This window comes from Erpetoichthys calabaricus, chromosome 2 (genome assembly GCF_900747795.2).
Source record: "Erpetoichthys calabaricus chromosome 2, fErpCal1.3, whole genome shotgun sequence".
In the NCBI taxonomy this organism is placed as follows: Eukaryota; Metazoa; Chordata; class Cladistia; order Polypteriformes; family Polypteridae; genus Erpetoichthys; species Erpetoichthys calabaricus.
Window position 1 is genome coordinate 218,221,947 of NC_041395.2, and position 22,076 is coordinate 218,244,022.

General features: G+C 36.9%; 1 protein-coding gene across 17 annotated transcripts in view; it reads right to left on the bottom strand.

Annotated features, from left to right (window-relative positions):
- Positions 1 to 22,076, bottom strand: part of camk2g2 (calcium/calmodulin-dependent protein kinase (CaM kinase) II gamma 2) — a 125,413-nt gene that overhangs the window by 38,511 nt on the left and 64,826 nt on the right. For 10 of the 17 annotated variants that reach the window (XM_051922653.1, XM_051922651.1, XM_051922656.1 and 7 more), the window contains exons 4-10: positions 10,823 to 10,877; positions 10,421 to 10,486; positions 8,119 to 8,191; positions 6,625 to 6,727; positions 6,211 to 6,497; positions 5,313 to 5,435; positions 4,535 to 4,618 (exon numbers count right to left, since the gene is read on the bottom strand). In XM_051922653.1, the coding sequence (XP_051778613.1) occupies positions 4,535 to 4,618; positions 5,313 to 5,435; positions 6,211 to 6,497; positions 6,625 to 6,727; positions 8,119 to 8,191; positions 10,421 to 10,486; positions 10,823 to 10,877 (791 nt within the window). The remainder of the gene's footprint in view (positions 1 to 4,534; positions 4,619 to 5,312; positions 5,436 to 6,210; positions 6,498 to 6,624; positions 6,728 to 8,118; positions 8,192 to 10,420; positions 10,487 to 10,822; positions 10,878 to 22,076) is intronic. The other 7 variants (XM_051922655.1, XM_051922658.1, XM_051922657.1 and 4 more) reach the window with 1 other exon arrangement.

Sequence of the window (22,076 nt, forward strand, 5' to 3'; positions counted from 1 at the left end):
CTCACATCATAATTACCATGTTCACAGCCATTTTCCAGTTTTATCCTGTAAAGACAGTTGTCCACGAATCTTTTTCTTTTACACTCTGTGATCCTGGATAGCCTCTGTAACTCATGTTACACCACCTCAAACTATTATCTTCTTCGCCTCATCCGCTCCACTTCCATCTTAGTGCATTTCTTCACCCAATCATTCTCTGCCTTTCGTTCCCCACATCCAAACCACCTTATCTGTTTCTCCTTAGCACAGCACCTATTGCCTTCATACTAAGTGGTTGTCATAACTAGGCTTTTGTCTTCCTCTCACTGCATGACACTCCAACTTATCTTTAAATCTGTTTTTTCTAGCTTTGCTTTATGTTCCGCTTTCACTTCTTAAGGTAGCCTCCCTTCATACACAATCATGTTGTATTGGTCCATCAACCATTCAACTCTGGATCTTTCACAAAATTCAATTTCCAAACCCTCAGAATCAATTCTGTACATACCACTTTTTAGTTTTGTTCATGTCTCCAACCAAAAGATCTACTACAACAAAATGATACTGTATCTTGATTCACATCCATCTCCAAGAATCACAGTATCTTGATTCACATCCATCTCCAAGAATCACATTCACATTTTCCTGATCAACTTTCTTCTATCAGTATATGAGTGTGTGTGTGTGTCTCATTGTTACCCTTCATGATACTGGACTAAAACGCAGTGCTTAAAACATAGAATTTGCAGCCTCCATACATGGCTCTGATCATTATGGCCAAACTGTTCAAATTTTGCTTCATCTGACCAGAAAACACTCTTCCAAAAGGCTACTCTAGCTTTTTTATGATGCTTTTAGTGTAATGGTTTCTTCCTTGGCTGGCAACATTTCAGCCTCTGATGATGAAGTGCTCTCTTAATGGTGGATGATGACACTTTTGATCCTTATGTCTCCAAATCCTTCACCAGTTTCTTAGTTGTTATCATGGGGTTCTGTTGCATCTTTCATAACAAAGTTTGTTCATCCCTGGAAGACAATTTGTGCCTCCTTCCTGAATGATGGAAACTCTGGATGTCCGCAAGCTTTTTTGTGTGCACTTGATTGCACAGTTGCTCCCAATATTCTTGAAAATTTAAAGACAGCTCCTAAGGAGAAACCCAACTTGTATAGTTCGACAATTTTCCTCTTAAGGTCTTGACTCGGTTCCTTTGATTTAACCATTGTCTTAGCCACATGAACTTAATAATTTATATATATAATTGAACCTAATAAAGGCACTGGCTCTATAGGCATGCCCTTATACTGTATATAATCACAGGTGTCCCAATTAAGCACTAATTACCACAGTTATTAACTCAAAAGCTGCTAAAAGTAATGATATCAATTCCTGGAGTCATTCATCCTGTTTAAGGAGATGGTCAACTTGGTGTATGTAAACTTTTGACTCACTGAAATTTATGACATAGGAGTTAAGAGCTGAAATAAATCTGTCTCTTAATCATTATTTTGGAGAAAAACTTTTAAGGAAATTAAGTTGATATTCTATTTGACTAAACAAACTGTTTGGTAGCATGGTATGTACATATATAGTTACATATATATGCAGACACCCTTCCAAATTATTAAGTTCAGGTGTTTCAGCTGCACCCATAGTTAAAAGGTTCATTAGATCAAGCACAGAGCCATGTAATCTACGTAGACAAATACTGACAGTAGAATGGGATGTACCAAAAGCTCAGTGAGTTTAAATGTGGCACTGTCATAGGATGCTACTTTTGCCATAAGTTACTACATGAAATTTCTGCTCTGCTAGATCTTCCTTGGTCAACTGTACTATTGACTGCTATCACTGTGACATGGAAACTTTAAGGAGAAACAACAGCTCAGAAACAAAATGGTAGACAACACAATCTCATAGAGCAAGGTGGCTGAGTACTGCAATGCATAGCACATCGCCTATCCTATATTTCATCACAACAGAGTTCGAAACTGCCTCCGGAAGCAACGTCAAAGAACTGTGCATCCTGCCAAGCATTGGCTGAAGTGGTATCAATCATTTTGTCACTAGACAGGAAAAACATGTTGTCTGGAGTGAAGAACTACACTTTAATATCTATCAGTTTGATGGAAATATACAGGTTTAATGGATGCCAGGAAAATGCTAACTTCCGGACTGCACAGTGCCTACTGCAAAGTTTGGTGGAGGAGGGATAATGGTCTGGTTTCAATATTTGGGCAAGTCCCTTGGTTCCAGTTTACAGTGCTGTAAATGCTACAGCATATATGAATACACAGGCTTTTTAGATAACTGTGGGATTCTAACTTTGTGGCAACAGTTTGTGGAAGTCTCTTTGATGTTCTGACCATGCCCCCTATACACAAAGCCAGGTATATAAGGACATGGTTTGTGTAGGTGGTATGGAGGCATATGATTGGCAAACACAGATCCCTGAACTCAACCCTGCTGAACATCTTTCTGATGAATTAGAATGCCCAGATCCTTTTATCCAAAATCAGTACTTGACCTCACAAATGATCTTTCGGCTGGATGGTAAAAAATTCCCACAGATACATTCCAAAATCTTGTGGAAAGCCTTCCAAGAAAAACTGAAACTGTTGCAGCTGTAAAACTGGGGGGACACTCCATGTTAATGCCCATGAATGTAGGATGTCCAACAAACTAAAACAGGTGTGATGGTCAAGTGTTCATCAACATTTGGCAATATTAATAAGTGCAATGCTAGAGAAAAGTTGCAAAAGTAAAAATTACGCCCTCTTTTTTTTTTTCTTTCAATTTCATGTTTTTGTAAGATGATCGAATCAATGTGATATCACATAAGTGCTAAATAAGTTAGCTCTGAATAGCAATAAAATCAAAATAAGTCACTAGTACCTCTGTATTTAACATGTCAACCTGCAAGGTAGCTTATAGTGCTGACTGCCTTAATATAATGACAAAATTCTAAGAACACCTTAATAGTTTTAATAACTTCAAATGTTATGCCTCAGCAATGTCCTAATCTTCCATAAATGAATGGAAAGAAGTTTTCCTTTGGTCTAACAACTTCAGGAATATTTATTTTGGCTGCTCTCAAAACTGAGTGCCATTATGAACAATGCTGTACATTTTCTCTCTGACACACTAACACTGAGTTCTTTCAGCCAACAAATTATTCAGCAGAAGTGTGTCAAGAACGCTACTGTGGCACTTTTATACTAAAAGCAAAATGTTTGCAAAATGACCCACTGAGACTGTGACAGCCAAGTCAGAACTTTTCTTTCCTTTGAATTTTCTTGCTTTATGTTCATTCTAGTAGGTGGTCAGACCAAAGTGTGAGTGTGTATTTATTTATTTACTTACTTACGTAGCTATCTACAGTGTTTAAGTGTGTATTTATTTAAAGAACTTCTATAAAAAGCCAAATTTCCCCCTGTGGCTGAATAAAATTCTGTCTAAATATCATGAGTTCCCTATTGATGTTTATTAGCCAGATGCAAACAATACATTGGTATATTTAGTCATTACCTTTTTTCTGGAGATAAGCAGTAATAACTGCAGTTTGTTCACTGTTTGCAAAAAAGCATGTGTCTTTTTTTTGAGCATATGCTGGATAACTGACATGTGAACTATGCAACTTGACTAATGTGAGATTTTTTTTCTTTTACAATGGACGTTTTCCACATTGTCATTGCACAGCATTGGTCATTATTGGCTTCTATTATATTTTAAACTTTTTCTCTTCATTCTGTATAAACATCATGTTACATTTTTTTTCTAAGCCACCACTACAAATTACTTGGGGTAAAGTAATATATTTAAAAAAAAATTGGTTATGTTATTCCTTTAAGCCTTTTCACTGCAATTTTGATTCTTCCTTCTTACATTTACAGTAAAGCTTAATGCATATAAAACTTTAAGTGGCTAAGGTTATTATTTATCTGAACTCTGTTATAACAAACTGTGGGCCCACAGAGGTTTACTTTCTTCAGGAATATAATTGACTCAGTTTACCATCTCATTTTTTTGTCACTGGCCAGTATTAAATAAGGTTGTATTGTTAGAATGTGTTTATGTTAATTTGAAACTGCTCTAATATATTTAAATCAATAATATGCTTAATGTAGTCATCATTAATTTAATCGCTTTCATTCTGCTTTTCTTGGTGAAGGTCACAGTGGCAATTAATGTTGAGCAGGGCTGACCAGGCCTTCCTATCTCAATCAACATTCTCCACACCTTTACTGGGAGTACCCAGACGGCACCAGGACAATAAAGAAATATATTCCGTGTACAGATTTAGTTTTATTAGGCAAACAATGGAAATTAAATTGTTAATATGAAACATTCAAATCTCATATAGTAATTTAAGTGACAGCTTTATAGAGTAGGGTATGCCTTTAAGAATAGATATTTACCTGGAACTAATAGTTACACTTCTATATGGGCATTTTTTAAAAGTAGATTTTTTTGCTAAACAAAATACCATAATTTGCCCCGTTCAGATAAACAGCAGAAGTGAGAAAGACAGTGAACAAATTAATAGTGACACTATACCTTTAGCTTCCTGCGAGCATTAAACTTGCGCAGACACTCAACAGTCTCTTGTCGGTGCATCATTGAGGCCACAGTGGAACGTTGCTATATGCAAAAGAGAAAAAAGAGTGAGTTCTATTCCTGCCAAAAATAAGATTGGTAAAAGCGTTAAAAAGAGATTTATTTCCTTGGATATAAAAGGACATATTTATGCAATTTATTTATGCTTATGTAATTGTTTATGATTATTACGTTAATGCAGTTGGACAAATATTGGGAAAATCTGTCATTGATAAAACAACAAATGAACAGTATGAATTTTGTATTTATGTGTAGGAAAAGAATTTCAAATCCCTCAGCAAACATAAAAGAGACATTCAATTTTCGGACTTGGAGGAATAAAGGGAAATTTTAATTTTTGGACTACCTCAACCAATAAAGATGCCATTTAGGTATCCAATCTTCCATAAGTCTGTCAAAACCTCAGGGTAAATAGAGATGACTGTTTTTTCTTTTAAATTTTATAAATCTTCAGTTATGCAAACAAAAGAACCAAGGGAACATACAAATTTGAGTAGATGGGAACTGTACAAAAGGTCAGGTATTTAGTTAACTAAAAGTTCAGGGAATGGATTAACAAAAATTAAATTAAATCACTCATCAAATGAGGAATTTTATATAAAGATTCTACTTTTGGGGAAAAAAATAAGATATTATGTCCCCACCTAAAGAGACAAAGCAAACAAAGTGCTAGAGAAAGACAGGGAATAAACAATATTTTTCAGGCCTGGATACTCACGCAGACCCAGGGATGTTTCAGAGCTTGGTCAGCTGTGATCCTCTTGGCTGGGTTGATGGTCAGCATTTGGTTAATAAGATTCTTGGCTTCTGGAGTAACAGTGTCCCACTCGGGGGAGGGAAACTGTAAGGGTCATGAAAAAATATAGTACATCAATTTAGTACCAAGGTAGACCTCATTCATTGACATATTAATGTGGTTGAAGACGATGAACTATAAATGGTAACAGTTCTAGTATCACTAGCGCTTTTTGGACAGAAAGCCCACCTCTTCTTTACATTTGAAAAAATGATTTTGATTTCAAAATAGGACATTTCCACTGGAAATACCTTTAAAAATATGGACAAAAAGAAAAAATAGGAAACAGTAAATTCTAAAAAGAAATTTAAATTCAAAACTGTTTCATTAATAAATAAGACATAATTTGCTCCATTTGCCATCACAAACACAGATGTACCTTTCTATGTTCTCAAAATAACAAATGCAAAATGGAGTATCCAAAGATACAGCAAATGATCCAAACCCCCCAGAATGCATCTTGCAGAACAGCGGGATCAATAGCAACATCACAAATTAATTTAAAAAATAAAAATAAAAGAAGAGAAAGCAACATATTACTCTATAACAGGCCTGACCAACTGAAGCTGGTGTTTCCTGTGCTCTGTGTTTTAGTACTCTGGATAATTCACAGATTTACTCTTCAGTCAATAGTCATTAGGTCAGATATAAAACCCAGAGCTGTGTGATTGTTAATATGGCTGTTGAGGAATAATTCTATTTAGTACACACTACAAATACTGAAAACCACTCCACAAGCCAACCTATGAAACAAAGGGAAATATGGGACTAGTACAACAGCAAAATATAAAAGTACACAACTTCTTTAAGAGACACTTACATCATAGGCACCTGCTTTTATCTGCTGGTAGAGTTTGTGCTGGTCTTCATCCCAAAATGGTGGGTAACCCACAAGGAGGATATAAAGGATCACCCCTAGACAGGTAAAAAGAAAATTATGAAAGACACATGGCAGAAGAAAATTGGATTTCACCATACGTAATGCAGTACAATTACAATATCTCCAAAAGATCACAAACGTACCACATGCCCAGATATCGACTGGTTTTCCATAGGGATCTTTGCGTAGAACCTCCGGGGACAAATAGCCAGGTGTTCCAGCAAAACCTGCAAAGGCAGGTGAAAGACCTTTGACTTGGCTTATTCCGATACTAGCAATTAGGGAGACATATTTCAAGACTGGATATGACTCTCTCTGTCAAGCTGTACAATATGGATATTAATATACTCTTACCAAACCATGCTTGCTGCTCTCCTTGCACTTCAATAGCTAGCCCAAAGTCTGCCAGCTTCACCGCTGCTCCTTTCAGCTTGCTTGCCAATAACAGATTTTCAGGCTGCAAAAGAAGATGTCACCTGTTAAGTACTACCCTGGACACTGCTATGGTCAGAACAATTCTGCTTTAACTACACATGCTGGTTACAGTGAATGATACGTTGTTCTTACTGTAAGTCAGAATCAGTAAAACAGAAAACAGTGAATTCAGAAAGTCTTCAAACTCCATCACTTGCTACACACTTTATTGTGTTGTAGATTTTTTTTTTAAATTGATACATCTACCATTTTTGCCCATCAATCTACATTCAATCACTAATAATGACAAAGTGAAAGATTGGCAAATTTATTTAAAATCAAAAACTGAAACATCTCTTCCATATACACATTGAGGTCCTTTTCTGTGGAACTCCAAATTTGGTCAGGCATATCCTGTTTGCTTTATTTATCCTTGATTAGCGTCTACCTAAGGAAAATTTGCAAACCCTTTTGAAAACCTGGGTTATTCAGCATAGACTGATAGGCAAACATGTATCCATGAAAAAAGAAATCTACAACATAATGAAGTGTGTTGGAAGAAAAGGGCCCTGAACTTTCGGAACATAATGTATCTATGTCTGTTATTGGGGGTATGTAAGTAGAGCATAGACAATATTCTCAGTTGCATATAGTTGCAGATATCATGACATGTGATCAGTTGAGCTATGAACATAACTCTCAAGGGTAATCAACGTGTGATTTTATGTTACGTTGTCATGTTTTAGAATCTTTGTGGCACATAAAAAACACAAAACCTGCGATTACTCATTAACACAGTTTTCATTAGGCAAGACTGGCCAGTCATATTCTGCCCTTGACTTATTAATTAGTATATCTTTTTGTGCTCAGTTCCTTTTCTAGGCACAGGCATACTAGGATATTAATTTAACACAACAGTTACATAAGACATGAGGTCGAGATTGATATTGAAAGCCTCCCTGCAAAAATGAAACTAATGAACGTGTATCTTAAATTTCACCAATCTCAGTCAAGTCATCATGATAAATTATAGGTAACATTGACTTCCATGGTAATCACTTTTTCATAAGCTTGTTTACTTTTAATTCAGTTTACACTGAGTCTAGTGTCCAGGTAAGGTCTAGGCATTAAACCTGAATGAGTAGGAAAGACAGTCAAACTAACTCAGTCTTAGGAAACAAATCCTAGGAACAAGCAAAGGAAGAGATCCAAATGTCATTAAAAAGTAACCTAGGCAATTTCACACAACAGTAACTAACAAGGGGCCATACAGTAAGACAAGTGTTAAGTGTGACTCTTCGACTTTCCAAGACACTTCCCAGGCTGCCAAAGATCCCTGGAAGGATGGCTTGATCAGTTATGACATAGAGAATCACCATGGTGATAGCAGGCACTGCACTAATGAGAAAGGTTACCGTGGTGATTGATACTCACTTTCAGATCTCGGTGAACAATGTCATGCTGGTGGATGTGATTGACGCTCTCCAGTATCTGGTGGATGCAATGACTAGGAAGTATAAGAAGAAGCAAAGGCTAAGTAATATCTAGAGTAATAAATACTGCATTAGCAATGTAGCAAATTAATAACATCAAATAGTCAAAATACCTAGTCAAAATTAAACTGATTTAACATATATGGATAGATTATATCCAGCCATACAGCAACATAGTCCTGCATTAGATACTGTGGCTAGGTATTCAGTAAAATAAAGCACATTCCTAATTACTCATTAGATTATTTGTCCAGTCACAGCAGGCTTGGTCTGACAGTACACCTTATCTCAAATTGTGCAAATGTTCTGACATATCAGAAGCCACTATGTATGTAATTACTTTGTTACATTGAGGGTTGAATATCTTCTTCCAGTGAGGGCAGATTTTAATCATATCTCGGTGACTATACAATCAAGTATTCACATCTGTCTAGTCAGCCATACACAGAAAATACTTAACATCTGGAGGTTGAGCTGTCTACCCAGTTGCACAATGTAGTTGTGTAGCAACATCTGAGATCTGTACATCCAAAACGCACACACAGACAGCACAGCTGCTTAGCTACATCTGGGTAGATTACTTTATGGCTCTTACACAGTTAAACACAGTACAACCACTTACTCACATCTGCAGGGCTCTTAAACAACTGCAGCAGCAGCAGGTTAGTCATATCCCAGAGTTGTAAATCCAGCCGAACAGAGTACAGATGATAAGCCACATCTGTGAGGGATACATACTGAGATGCATAGCACAACTGTTTAAACATATCTATGAGAACTGTGTCAATCATACAGTTCAGCTGCTGAGTCATATCAGGAAGGCTGTGCACTCAGACACAAAGTGCAGCTGCTAAGTCAAATCTACAGAGCATGTATACACAGTGCAGAGGCTTTATCGCAAGAAGAAAAGTGGCCAAGTAAGCCTTAAAATACTGTACACGTGCTTAATCACAAAAGTGAAGCTGTGCATCACATCATACAGTGCAACTGCATAATCACATATGGGAACTTAGATAACCAGTCCCATATACCGAGGCTATGCTACTTCTGTGGCGGTGTACCTAATTTTTTAAATCTACTACTTAATCACACATGGAGGCACTGTGTATTAAGTCACAAATGAAAGCTATATATTCATATCTAGAGACCTGCATATGTAGTCAAGAATGCATCTTCAGGGGAAGATGTGATACTGTGCAGGAGTTTGAAAGTAACATAAAACATTCAGATACACTAAAAACAAAACACAGGAGAATTTTTCCTGCATTTTTAAACATCCTGCTGCATTACTAGAGAATACTGAATATAACCCCATCAGGCAGAACATCTTTCATCCCCGCTCACATTTTAATAAAAGTTCATGTTCCTAAATGATTACAAATATTTCATCTTCCAGTACACCAGTAATAATCCCCTCAGAATACACTTTAATCAACTACCATAAGGATCAAAAGGATACTTAAAAGCCTGGAGGTTAAAGGTCACACAATTATCTGTGGCACAATGCCTTAACAGCAATTCTGACCAGTAGAGTAGAAATGGAAACAGCCAATTCAATATTGCAAAACAGCTAAGGAGGAGCAACAGAAGCTGTAACTAGGCCTGCAACAATAAGCGTGTGAAGAGTTTTGCCCAAAAATGGCAAAAAAATTCTCTGTGGATTGCTGCTACACTCTCCTCATATATTAGCTCTTATTATTAGGCCTTCAAACAATCTCTCCCTGCCCCCAAATTCAAAGCTTTAGCTGCTGCTACCACAGTTTGCAAGACACTCAAAAAATAAGGCTTCAGGGGAACTTTTTTTTTTCTTTCCCTGAGGTCAAGCCATAATGAAAAAAACAAGAACAAAAAAGACTCAATACAGACTCAATACACAGGTATACCAAAGAACAAGGCCTAGGGTTAAATTTTCAAGTTATTAATTTGATGTCACAACTCCATACAAGTCTATAAAACCCAAGTCACCTGGTCAGTGTTGATGATCATGTTAGACTAATCAGTACCACTGTCTCAAATGTGGTCTGAATATCAAGTCATGACTAATCAAACTGGTTAAGTGGTTAGTTTCTGCCCTTAGTGACATCTCAAGTTAACTGGTCAAAATTATACCTCACCACAGAAAGATCAAGTTAATTATTGTTAATTTCACCTCGGCTCCTCAGCTTGGTAAATTTAAAACCAAATAGTCTATTTATCATTTTTTTTCTTGTTAAAGACAAAAAGGTTTCATCAGATGATTCTACCTGGCATCAGCTTCACTGTAGTATTCTCGAGCAACTATGTCTTCAAAAAGTTCTCCACCAGTTACCCTGTAGAAAGAAACACTGTTGTATGAAGACAGAAGGCTCAGAAGCCATTTATGTAATGTAAATTTAGAAATCAACAGTATTATCCTAAATCAGACATTAGTACAAATTAAATGAGTAGAGGCCAAAACATTGTGGGTGACTCAAAATTAAGGACTAGAAGCAAGAAATTTATTTTTTTTTTTACCAATAAAGGAATGCAATTATGTGGGCATAATTGAGAAGCATATGTAGAGCTGACGAATCTGTTGATCATTCAATAGAATATTCATGTATGTGTAGCAGGAAATAGCAATAAGATAGAAGAGGAAGCTGAGAAACCAACCCACTGATACTCACAGATCAAAGACAAGGTAATGAAAGCCCTCTTCAGAGATGCTGTCATGGAGTCTCACTGAAAAAAAAAGTGCAGAAGTCAGGACAGTTATATAGATTACTGCATTCATTATGGAGAGCTGCCGTTGGCTAAGAGTTATGCTTCAGTGCTGTTAGAGAACTACTAAGGAAATCCATCCATTAATTTTCTAAACTTACCCTTTTTTCATCACAAGACTGTTCAAAGCTGAATTCATTCATAAAACAATAGGCACAATAAAGTAATGAATGCTAGAAGGAATGTTAAAGTGTCACAGGGCACATTCACACTCAGCCAAGCTACTAATTTTCTGTTAATTTATTAAAAGCTTGTTTTTGAGATCACTGCTTATTAGTTCCATATCTGATCTTCTATTTTTTCAATAAATGAATCCATTAAAGTCTAAATTGGGATAATCTGCTATTTATTTTTTTTAGTAATGATCTACATTAGGGATTTAAAATTATCTAAAAAAACTAAAGCTTGAATATTCAAAATAAAAATAAGTAAATATTCAAATATGTTCAAAGTTAGGTTAATGATTCTGGGTGTTTTCTTATACTTTATTATTATGATAAGAGTGTCAGCAGCAACATGAACAAAAGCCAGTCCATCTAAGTAGGAAAAAATCATAGCAGGCAACATGTAAATATAAGAGCCATCAAAATCCTGCACAAGTGCGCCCTTTAAAAGAGGAGCATTGGCACAGCAATCTTGTCTTTAGACTGGAACTGACAGCCATAAAATCAACTATGAAAAGGAGCTTAATTCCTTACAAGCCATGTGTGCTTCAACTGTGCTTTGCTACATTATTATTGTTTTTACTTTTTTTAACTCATGGTGAGTCTTCAAAGCATTAAGTGATTCAGACTTGTACATTCGTGAGTGAATGTTACAGACTTCAAACAAAAGTGATGCATGAAAACACAAAAATGGGATTTTCTGAGCGTACAAAGTGATGTGATCTAAAAGAAAGCAGAACTTGACATGTAATGCACATATGAAACCTAGACAAAATTCCCCATGACTGCTTAAACATGCTACATGGTGTCATTACTGTGTCTGTCTCCAACTAAATAGCTTTTTTGGTCTTTGAAGCCACTTCTTTTTTATGCAATATTAGGCACTGTGTTAGTTTGTGTCTCACAAATTATGTAACTGAATGTACTAAATGTTGCGTTGTAATGACCTGTAGTTATTTAGTCCTCATTATAATTTTTATTTGGCAGATGTTTTCATTTACAACAATTTAAGTAAAAAGGTTCTTTAAAGTGGGGATTTAAAGTTTAATGGTGAAAGGAAATCAGAATTATGAGTTATGTCCAATTTGCATTAATGACTGTTTAATATCTAAGGGTTAAGGGTAATCAGAATGGATTGGATGCAGAATAACACTTTTTGTGAACAGGCAGTACACCTGTAGATTAAAAAAGTGAGGAATGGGGTAGGAAACAGTTGATCCAAACTACGTTGTGACTGGGTTTGGATGCAAGTTTTACTAATGAACATAACAAGCTAACCATTCTAAAGTATGATCACATAAATTATGTGCAAGACAGATTTACAAAATATTGTAAAACTGAATAGTGTGTCTGGACTAACACAATTCCAGAACTAGTGCAATGTAAAACAAACAACTGTCCTTTTAAAATCTAAAGTGAGCATTTGCCTTTGAATAAGACTTTTCTCAAGTAATTTCTATTTGAATAGTGACATTAAATCTGACAGGTCTAATTATATGTCTTTGTAAAAAAAAAAAAAAAAAAAACATCTTTTCACAATATCATTTTAACTGCTTTTGGAATAATTACAAAATATGAAAAAGAAATAGAGACATAAACCATTATGCATTAAAATTTTAAGTGGAACAAATGAATTGTTACATAATATGATTTAGTATTTTTTTTTAAATCCTGCTTAAATTACCATGCAAGGTACATGAACAAGAGTGTTTAAAGCTCTTTATGTCCCAAATTAAAAGGAACATTTTATAAAACTACTTTTAATATTAAGTATACGGTAAAACAGTAAGTTTTGCATGCAAAAAAATTTCAATGGCAACAATGAAATGATACACAAGTTGAATTTCAGCAGGTTTCACTGCCTCTGCCTAAAGAAATCTCATTTTGGTGTATTGCTCTACAATGGTGCATCCTGCAAAAAAAAAAAAGCGCCCATGTTCATTTGACTGTGTTGCACTGTGTGTGTTTGAACTACCCATAAGCCATCACAAACATGTTGTATTGTGTCAGCTTCTGTCCATTGCGGTTACCACATAACTTATTGCCCTTACTTTTTGATTTAAGCTCATAAAATGAAGCAGATGTTGCTTCTAATGGCTTTAAAAATATTTTTAGAAATACCAAAGTATGTTAACTAATCACATAAGATATCATTGTTTAGATAATCTCATTATTGCCTTTTTGTTTGTGTGTTTTTTTTTTTTTAATCAGACTTATATTTTATGAATGATTCATTTTAAAACAGTTGATCTAGAAACATACTGTATAAGAGGCGGAAAAAATAATAGAAATACCACTTTGACATAAATAAAGAACAATTACAAATGCCCCTGACAAAGGTGAGACATATCAGATTGATTGCCAAAAACCAATATACAGTATATCAGAGGTCTAAAAATTAGCACTTTGGCATATGCATTTCCAAAGCAATATAAAGGAACTAACAGAGTTCCAAAGAGGTCAAATTATCACTGTCCTAAATGTAGATGAATCAGTCAAAAAATGTAGCCAGATGCCCTGAAAGTACACCCTAAATAATTAGCTAGTAGATGAAACAGCTCCCAGCCTAAAAAATGTATGTTGTAAATTTTACAAAGTTGTAAACAGCTCATTAAGAGGACTAAGGTACAAAGATGCATATCCGGGCATAAAGAGCAGTGATAGTGTCTTACAAGTTATCTTTCACCGTAGTTCCTAAACAGGAAGGTTTACATTTAGGTGCCTTCAAATCATGTCTGTTAGATATTAAACAAAGTGGGCGATCTATATTAGTAGAAGTATTATGTAACAGTATAACCAGTCAGCTAGTGCGAAACATTAGGTCCAGTGATTGCTCTGCATGGTTGCTTAACAGACAAGGAATATGAAGCTGTTGTACAGTACAAGACTAGGTGCATCCTATGATACAAACATTGTTCCTGATGATGTTCTCCCGTTCCTGGATGACAATACCCTCATACACATCATTACACAAATTCAAAAGTGATTTTGTGAACATCAGGATAACTTAACCACCTTCGATAGCTTCTTCAATCACTAGATCTAAACATCACTGAAACTTTATGGACAGTGTTAGGTACAGTATATTTCTTCCTCCTTTATCCCTTAAAGTGTCCTAATGCATACAGTTCTGAACTTATACTACAGCAATACATGAAGGACTGGAGCTGTATAGAGGGGTGTCTTAAAAGGTCCTTGTTGTCAGGGGTCACTGTGCCAAGGTTGAGGGCATGCGACGAACCACTTGGATTTGGACCCGAGTGCATCGGGCGACACCTCAGCACCATACTGCAACTGTGTGAGTTTTTTTTACAGTGACTGGTGTGCCAATCCTGTCACCAACCCTCACTTTTTCCTTGTAAGTTGAAGGACCTGCTTGCAGGGCTGGATGCAGATTAACCTCCTACCCAGGACAAAGCAATTGCAGGTTAAGGGCCTTGCTCAGGGGCCCAATGGAGTAGAGTCACTTCTGCCATTTATGGGATTCGAACTGGCAACCCTTCTGATTGCCGGCGCAGATCCCTAGCCTCAGAGTGGTGTGCCCCACACTCAGATGGGCAGGTGAAACCCGAGTAGTTTGTTACACTGAGGATGGACTCAGTGGCAATTGAGAGACATAAAATATACTGTAGGCCTTTTGTTTAAAAGGTGCAAAAAGGTTACCCCATCGACACTGGCTCTCAGCAGCCAGGCACATCTTGTCTTGTTCATATCTTGTTAGCTGTATTTCCAGAGGGGCTCTATACACCCCACCTTACCACTTTCCTGACATACTCCTAGTGGGTACTCACTGCCATACCCTCACTCTGTTTCCTTCTCTAATTAATTTAAAGTTCACTGAACTCCCTCACTTTCTTTCTCTTTGAATTACTGTGCTCCATCATCAGTATCAAACCTGTCTCATTTCTCTTCATCTTGGATTGCCAACACCACAGGCCTACTACCATCCAATATCTCAAACAGTGGCCCCCTCACTTAATCCGGCACTCTACTTAAAAGCGTTTCAACTGAAACTACCTCTATGGGTCACACAGGCTGTTAAATGTGGATCACTTGCTCTCATCCTACAGTGATTATTCAATTAAAATAGGACTAGTAGGGGCATTGAATGCAATTTAACACCTAAAAGCAAAGTTAAAAAAGAAAAAAGTCACATTGCTGTTCCATGGTGTGTCTTACTAACATTAGGGATGGGAGCAGGGGTGCATGATATACTGGTAAAAACGATACACTGGTAGAAATTTGTCAACAGGTAGATTTTTTCATGTCATCTTTATCACAGTTGAGAACATCTGGAAGCTGCCTTTATTACTTATCAAAAAAGAAATGGCACAAGGATGGGAATGGCCATTTGCTGACACATCCAGCACTTCTCATAGTACACAACCACAATCGAAAAGTCTTCACATCTTTGGACAAGTACTGTACATTATATTATTATGATTTCTGTTAAGATACAGTTAGGTCCATAAATATTTGGACAGAGACAACTTTTTTCTAATTTTGGTTCTGTACATTACCACAATGAATTTTAAATGAAACAACTCAGATGAAGTTGAAGTGCAGACTTTCAACTTTAATTCAGTGGGGTGAACAAAACGATTGCATAAAAATGTGAAGCAACTAAAGCATTTTTTTAACACAATCCCTTCATTTCAGGGGCTCAAAAGTAATTGGACAAATTAAATAACTGGAAATAAAATGTTCATTTCTAATACTTGGTTGAAAACCCTTTACTGGCAATGACAGCCTTAAGTCTTGAACTCATGAACATCACCAGATGCTGGGTTTCCTCCTTTTTAATGCTCTGCCAGGCCTTTACTGTAGCGGCTTTCAATTGCTATTTGTTTGTGGGCCTTTCTGTCTGAAGTTTAGTCTTCAAGTGAAATGCATGCTCAATTGGGTTAAGATCAGGTGACTGACTTGGCCATTCAAGAATATTCCACTTCTTTAACCCTTTAACCGCCAACTCCCTAAATATTCCCCACGCCAGGCGAAATCTGAACAATTTTTGTTTTTTTACTTTTTTACATTTTTTTTACATTTTTTACATTTATTCAAGCAGTATTGACCACTAAATGTTGTGCAAGTTGCCAGTGTATACACAAAATCTATAAATGTAACCTGAATTCTCAGCTAAGCAAAACATCTTAATACCAAACCGTGCCCTTTTCAATGGTAGATACTGTCGAAACTGTAAGCGGCCCTTCCACGACAATAAACTTTCATCAACTGCAACTGACGGTCCTGGCATGTAGGGCAACTGAAATGCTTCAAATAAATGATCAATCAAAGGACGTAGCTTGAACAAGTGGTCGCAGTTTGGATCTTTCTTATCTGGCTCGTTTCTGTTGTCATTCAAATGAAAGAATTTCAGCAGCAAAGAGAATCGGTTACGTGTCATGACAGCTGCAAAAATAGGTGTTGCATACATAGGATCTGTAGACCAGTACATCTCAATATCTGGTTTTCTGATTATTCCCATCAACATCAAAATCCCAATGAATTTTTTCATTTCGTTTTCATCAGTGTCAAACCAAGCACGAACACGGGAATGTGGAGGTAAATTGGGATTTTTCTCAATAAACTGTGCTGCATACAGATTTGTCTGATGAACAAAATGTCTGATCAAATCAGGTGACACAAACAGCTCATAAAACTGCTCAGCAGTGTAATTGTTTACATCAACAATAAAGCCACATGTTGCCTCAAACAAATGCAGAAAAGGTAGTTCACCACGGGCAGCAGCCCAGCTGAGATGCTGGGGATACACCCACTCAGCGCCGTCATCCGATGCGTCTTCATTCACAATATCATGCAGCGCACGTTGCTGCTCATCACTGTCACTAAAATCTTCTTCAGAACTGCTACAATCATGATCAGAACTGTCCAAAATCGCCTGCAAAGCCTCACTTGAAGTCAGTTTACGTTTCGCCATATTCACAGCTGTTAAATGCGAATCACGTCACATGACCGGCCAAAACAACCACAGACTTGTCGAAATACAACGTAGTAATAATACCCACGCCAAACCGTCAGTTATACTACTTGCCAGGCATTCATATAACCACAGGCAAATGTGCCGGATAATTCCGGCAGTATGGCGTTAGCATTAAAACAACGGTGCCGGATATATCCGGCAGAGGGCGGTGAAGGGGTTAATAAACTCCTGGGTTGCTTTGGCTGTATGTTTTGGGTCATTGTCCATCTGTATCATGAAACGCCGCCCAATCAATTTGACTGCATTTAACTGGATTTGAGCAGACAGTATGTCTCTGAACACCTCAGAATTCATTTGGCTGCTTCTGTGCTGTGTCACATCATCAATAAACACTAGTGTCCCAGTGCCACTGGCAGCCATGCACGCCCAAGCCATCACACTGCCTCCACCATGTTTTACAGATGATGTGGTATGCTTTGGATAACGAGCTGTTCCATGCCTTCTCCATACTTTTTTCTTGCCATCATTCTGGTAGAGGTTGATCTTGGTTTCATCTGTCCAAAGAATGTTTTTTCAGAACTGTGCTGGCTTTTTTAGATGTTCTTTAGCAAAGTCCAATCTAGCCTTTCTATTCTTGAGGCTTATGAGTGGCTTGCACCTTGCAGTGCACCCTCTGTATTTACTTTCATGCAGTCTTCTCTTTATGGTAGACTTGGATATCGATACACCTACCCCCTGGAGAGTGTTGTTCACTTGGTTGGCTGTTGTGAAGGGTTTTCTCTTCACCATGGAAATGATTCTGCGATCATCCACCACTGTTGTCTTCCGTGGACGTCCAGGTCTTTTTGCGTTGCTGAGTTCACCAGTGCTTGCTTTCTTTCTCAGGATGTACCAAACTGTAGATTTTGCCACTTGTAATATTGTAGCAATTTCTCAGATGGGTTTTTTCTGTTTTCGCAGCTTAAGGATGGCTTCTTTCACCTGCATGGAGAGCTCCTTTGACCGCATGTTGTCTGTTCACAGCAAAATCTTCCACATGCAAGCACCACACCTAAAATCAACTCCAGGCCTTTTATCTGCTTAATTGATAATGACATAACGACGGACTTGCCCACACCTGCCCATGAAATAGCCTTTGAGTCAATTGTCCAATTACTTTTGAGTCCCTGAAATGAAGGGATTGTGTTAAAAAAATGCTTTAGTTGCCTCACATTTTTTTGCAATCGTTTTGTTCACCCCACTGAATTAAAGCTGAAAGTCTGCACTTCAACTGCATCTGAGTTGTTTCATTTAAAATTCATTGTGGTAATGTACAGAACCAAAATTAGAAAAAAGTTGTCTCTGTCCAAATATTTATGGACCTAACTGTACCTATTAAGAGAACCTCTGACTTCAAATATACAATAGGCCTCCAACTGAATGATGCCAATATTTTTAAATTATCTCATTTTGTTAACCATACTCCATAACGTCACTGAACAGCTCACATGGGCCTGTTAATGAAATAACTTTTCAATCTCTTATGTGAAACAACTCTCAAACCTCTTCACATCTTCTTCAACTGACAGGTTCTCACACTGGTAAGTCATGTTGCATAATCTGCTCTGTAACTACAAAAGCATAACTAGCAACAGCTGAGAAAGGATTATGGTATATATTTGGGGATAAGCTGACACAGTTTGAAATTTGGCACAGGATTGCTCGTCTACCACACAAAGTTAGTAATTCCCGCTAATTTTTAAATGCTCTAATTTCCTGCACATATTTATTTGGTAAACACTTTTATTATTTGGTGCAAGAATAGTCCACATGATTTTCTTAAAATCACCGTTTTTTAAATATGCCAAAATTGTTAGTTAGGAATTGATTTATTTTTTTCATTGTTTATGTTTTGTTAAGGTCGTATGCATAGGATGCCACCTGCCTGTTGCCAATGCCCTTCACTGGAATTCACAGCTGTGGAATTCAGCAATAGGCTGTTCAACCCAGTTGCATTAAGTATGCAACTGGAGTCGAGAACATGGGGCTTGTGATGCCCATAGTTTAGACTGCGCTTTATAAAGAAACTAAACTGAACTTTACTAGACTGAAGGCTCAAAACAGGTTGAAATAATATACAACTTCAAGAAACAGACTTGGATTTTTAGTAGATTTATTTTCAGGTTCATTCTTTTTTATTTGACAAACTGATAGCTGCCACTTTGTGGCTGTGTTAAGGAATTTAAAAAAAAGCATACAATCGTCATTTTTTAAAATGTTTAAAGTGAGCTAACTGCCTTTAAGCCTGAATCTGAAAAGTAAAAATCAATGACACAAAGAGATTACAAACAATGCTCAAGGATAACTTGATTGGCTGTAGCATGCTCCCATCTCCTTGTACATTTCAGTACATTTCAAATTCCCAGGACTTTTTTGACTTTTCCAATACCAACTCAGCACAAGAATCTGCTTTACATTACGGTTCTGAATATCCACGCAAAATTACATAAACCTAGTAAGAACAAATATGAACTAGAACACGTGGTCTATTTTTAATTTCTGCCCAATTTCTAAAACTGACATTGAAGATCATGCTATTTTCCCCACAGTAATTGCACAGATATACATTGTTAATGTGAATATAAGAAGGGCCATTATATTTTAAAAAAAGATACATTGTTTTCTGGACAATGAATATGCCATTATACATGTGGTGTGTACAGAGCTGGCATGTGACGATGTTGTTGTGTGTGCAAGCAAAAGTTACAAAGAAATCATGAAATAAAGCATGTTTTTTTCAGGCACTGTTTACAAAGTAACACTTCAAAGTGCAAGTAATATACAATTACGGTACTTTACTATGCTGAGGTGTCAGCAACCTGATACCTATTAGGCAAATAAAAGATCATAAAAATTAGGCATATTTTAGGTAGTAAATTGAAAGAAAAGTACAAGGTATACCAAAAAAGCTCACAAAAGGTCCAAAAACATTAACAGAACTACTCAGTCCGCATGTTTAATTCCTTTCACATGGCTTTTCAATATGGAGTAGCTTATATACCCAAAAGTCAAATTTCTTCATACAGTAATGCTACCCAGCCAAATGCTAATTTTATTTGTCTCACTGAAGCCAATATTTCAAGTCAACATTTAGCAACAATTTCAAGTTAAACATACAATTTCCTACCATTTACACTGCTCGATAAATCACAGCGACACATCTAATATACATAATGTAATTTACCTTGCTAACTATTTACTATCTAACCCTAACTCAACACTAATAATTCAATGTGCAGATTAACGGCTACTACATATCTATACCAGTTTGCTCATATGCTCATGCACAAGAACACAACACAAGGTGATATTAATGTGCAAGGTCATACAACATTATATTAATGTGGGATATGGGTGTTTTGTTGGCTTAATATTGGATGTTTTATCTCATGATATGCGATTATTGTAATTCACTTTAATATTTTCTATGACTTTATATAACATGTATATACTGTATTTTTTAACAATTTCAAGGACTTTTCATTACTGGATTTTGGCTTTTCCAGGACCTCTACGAACCCTGCAAGAATGTGTCACACACATGCACCTTTGGAATAGCTTAAAGGCTCTGGTGGTGATAATTCCTCACGGTTCCACAAGATGGCACTGTTTACTAATGCCTCTTCTCTTCCTTCCTCTACAGACAAGATGATTGACAGTCCTACCACCAACTACGTCTCTTCCGGTGTCTGTCCCAATGGATCCGCCTCTTCCTGCCTGACCTGTACTTAACCCGAAGTGTTGTCATTTTGGAGCAGTCACTTTGAGACTTGCATCTATAACAATGTCTTTTTGCATTGTTTCAATGTATTATAACCTGTGTTTGTTTTTGATTATATGGGATTTGCCTGTGGGTGCTTTAAACCTTTATGCTTGTCTGTGTTTTTCATTACAGTTGCGTAATATGCAGGAATTACAAAGATTCCTTATATGAGAGAGTCCTGAGATGTCAGAACTGTTATGCAGGCCATGGCAATGCACTTATAGGCACTCAGAATCTAGGTGGGAGAACAAAGGTCTCTGTTTGCCAAGGCAGACATGCATAACCAGGCACATAGGGCCATCCAGCAGGAAGGGCTGATGCAATCATTCCAGGTATTGTTGCCTTTACAGCCAGATGATGATGTTGAGACTTATTTCCTTATATTTCAGTGTACTACTACCCGTCCTCGCTGAGAGCGAGCTGAATGGGCACAAACGCTGGTGCTGTTCCTGAGAGAGCCGGCTCAGTGGGCTTATTACAGCCTCAAGGAGCAGGTCACTTCGGACTATGATCAACTTAAAGCTGAGATGCTGCTGAATTATGAGATATGTTTGGAGCAGAAGGCAAGGGCTCAATGCACGTACAAAATCTAGGCAATGCGGCATAAACACTAATAATTTAATTACAATTACACCTTTAGATGAACAATGTATTAAATCTATAAAAACAGATTATAGATTAAATAACAAATATGCACAGAGCGGCGCTAATAAAAATAACTTAATTTCTATTCCAAATACCCATAACGCACATAGAATTAAGCTCTGCTCCTCTGAAACATTAAATATGGCACTATTAAATGTTAGAGCATTAACCAACAAGACGTTTTTCATCAACAATCTTATTAGTGATAGAAAAATTGATTTTATTGCACTAAGTGAAACATGGCTTAGCTCAGATGGTGCGGTTGCTTTAATCAAATCTGCGCCTCCAAATTACAGTTTTACTCATGCGGGTCGCCAGGGAAAGAAGGGTGGCGGGTTAGCAAACATTTACTCGAGCCGGTTAAAGTGTAAAGATGTCAGTTTTGGTAAATTCAAGTCCTTTGAGTATCTTGCCGTTGTTATTCATGGAGATTCTCACTTTCTAGTATTATTCGTGTATAGACCTCCTAAATTTGATGTGTTTTTCATTGAGGAATTCTCAGACTTGGTGTCAATTATAATTACGAACTATGACACACTCCTAATAGTCGGCGACTTTAACTTTCATATCGATAATCAGTGTGACCAAAAAGTAAAAGATTTCATGAA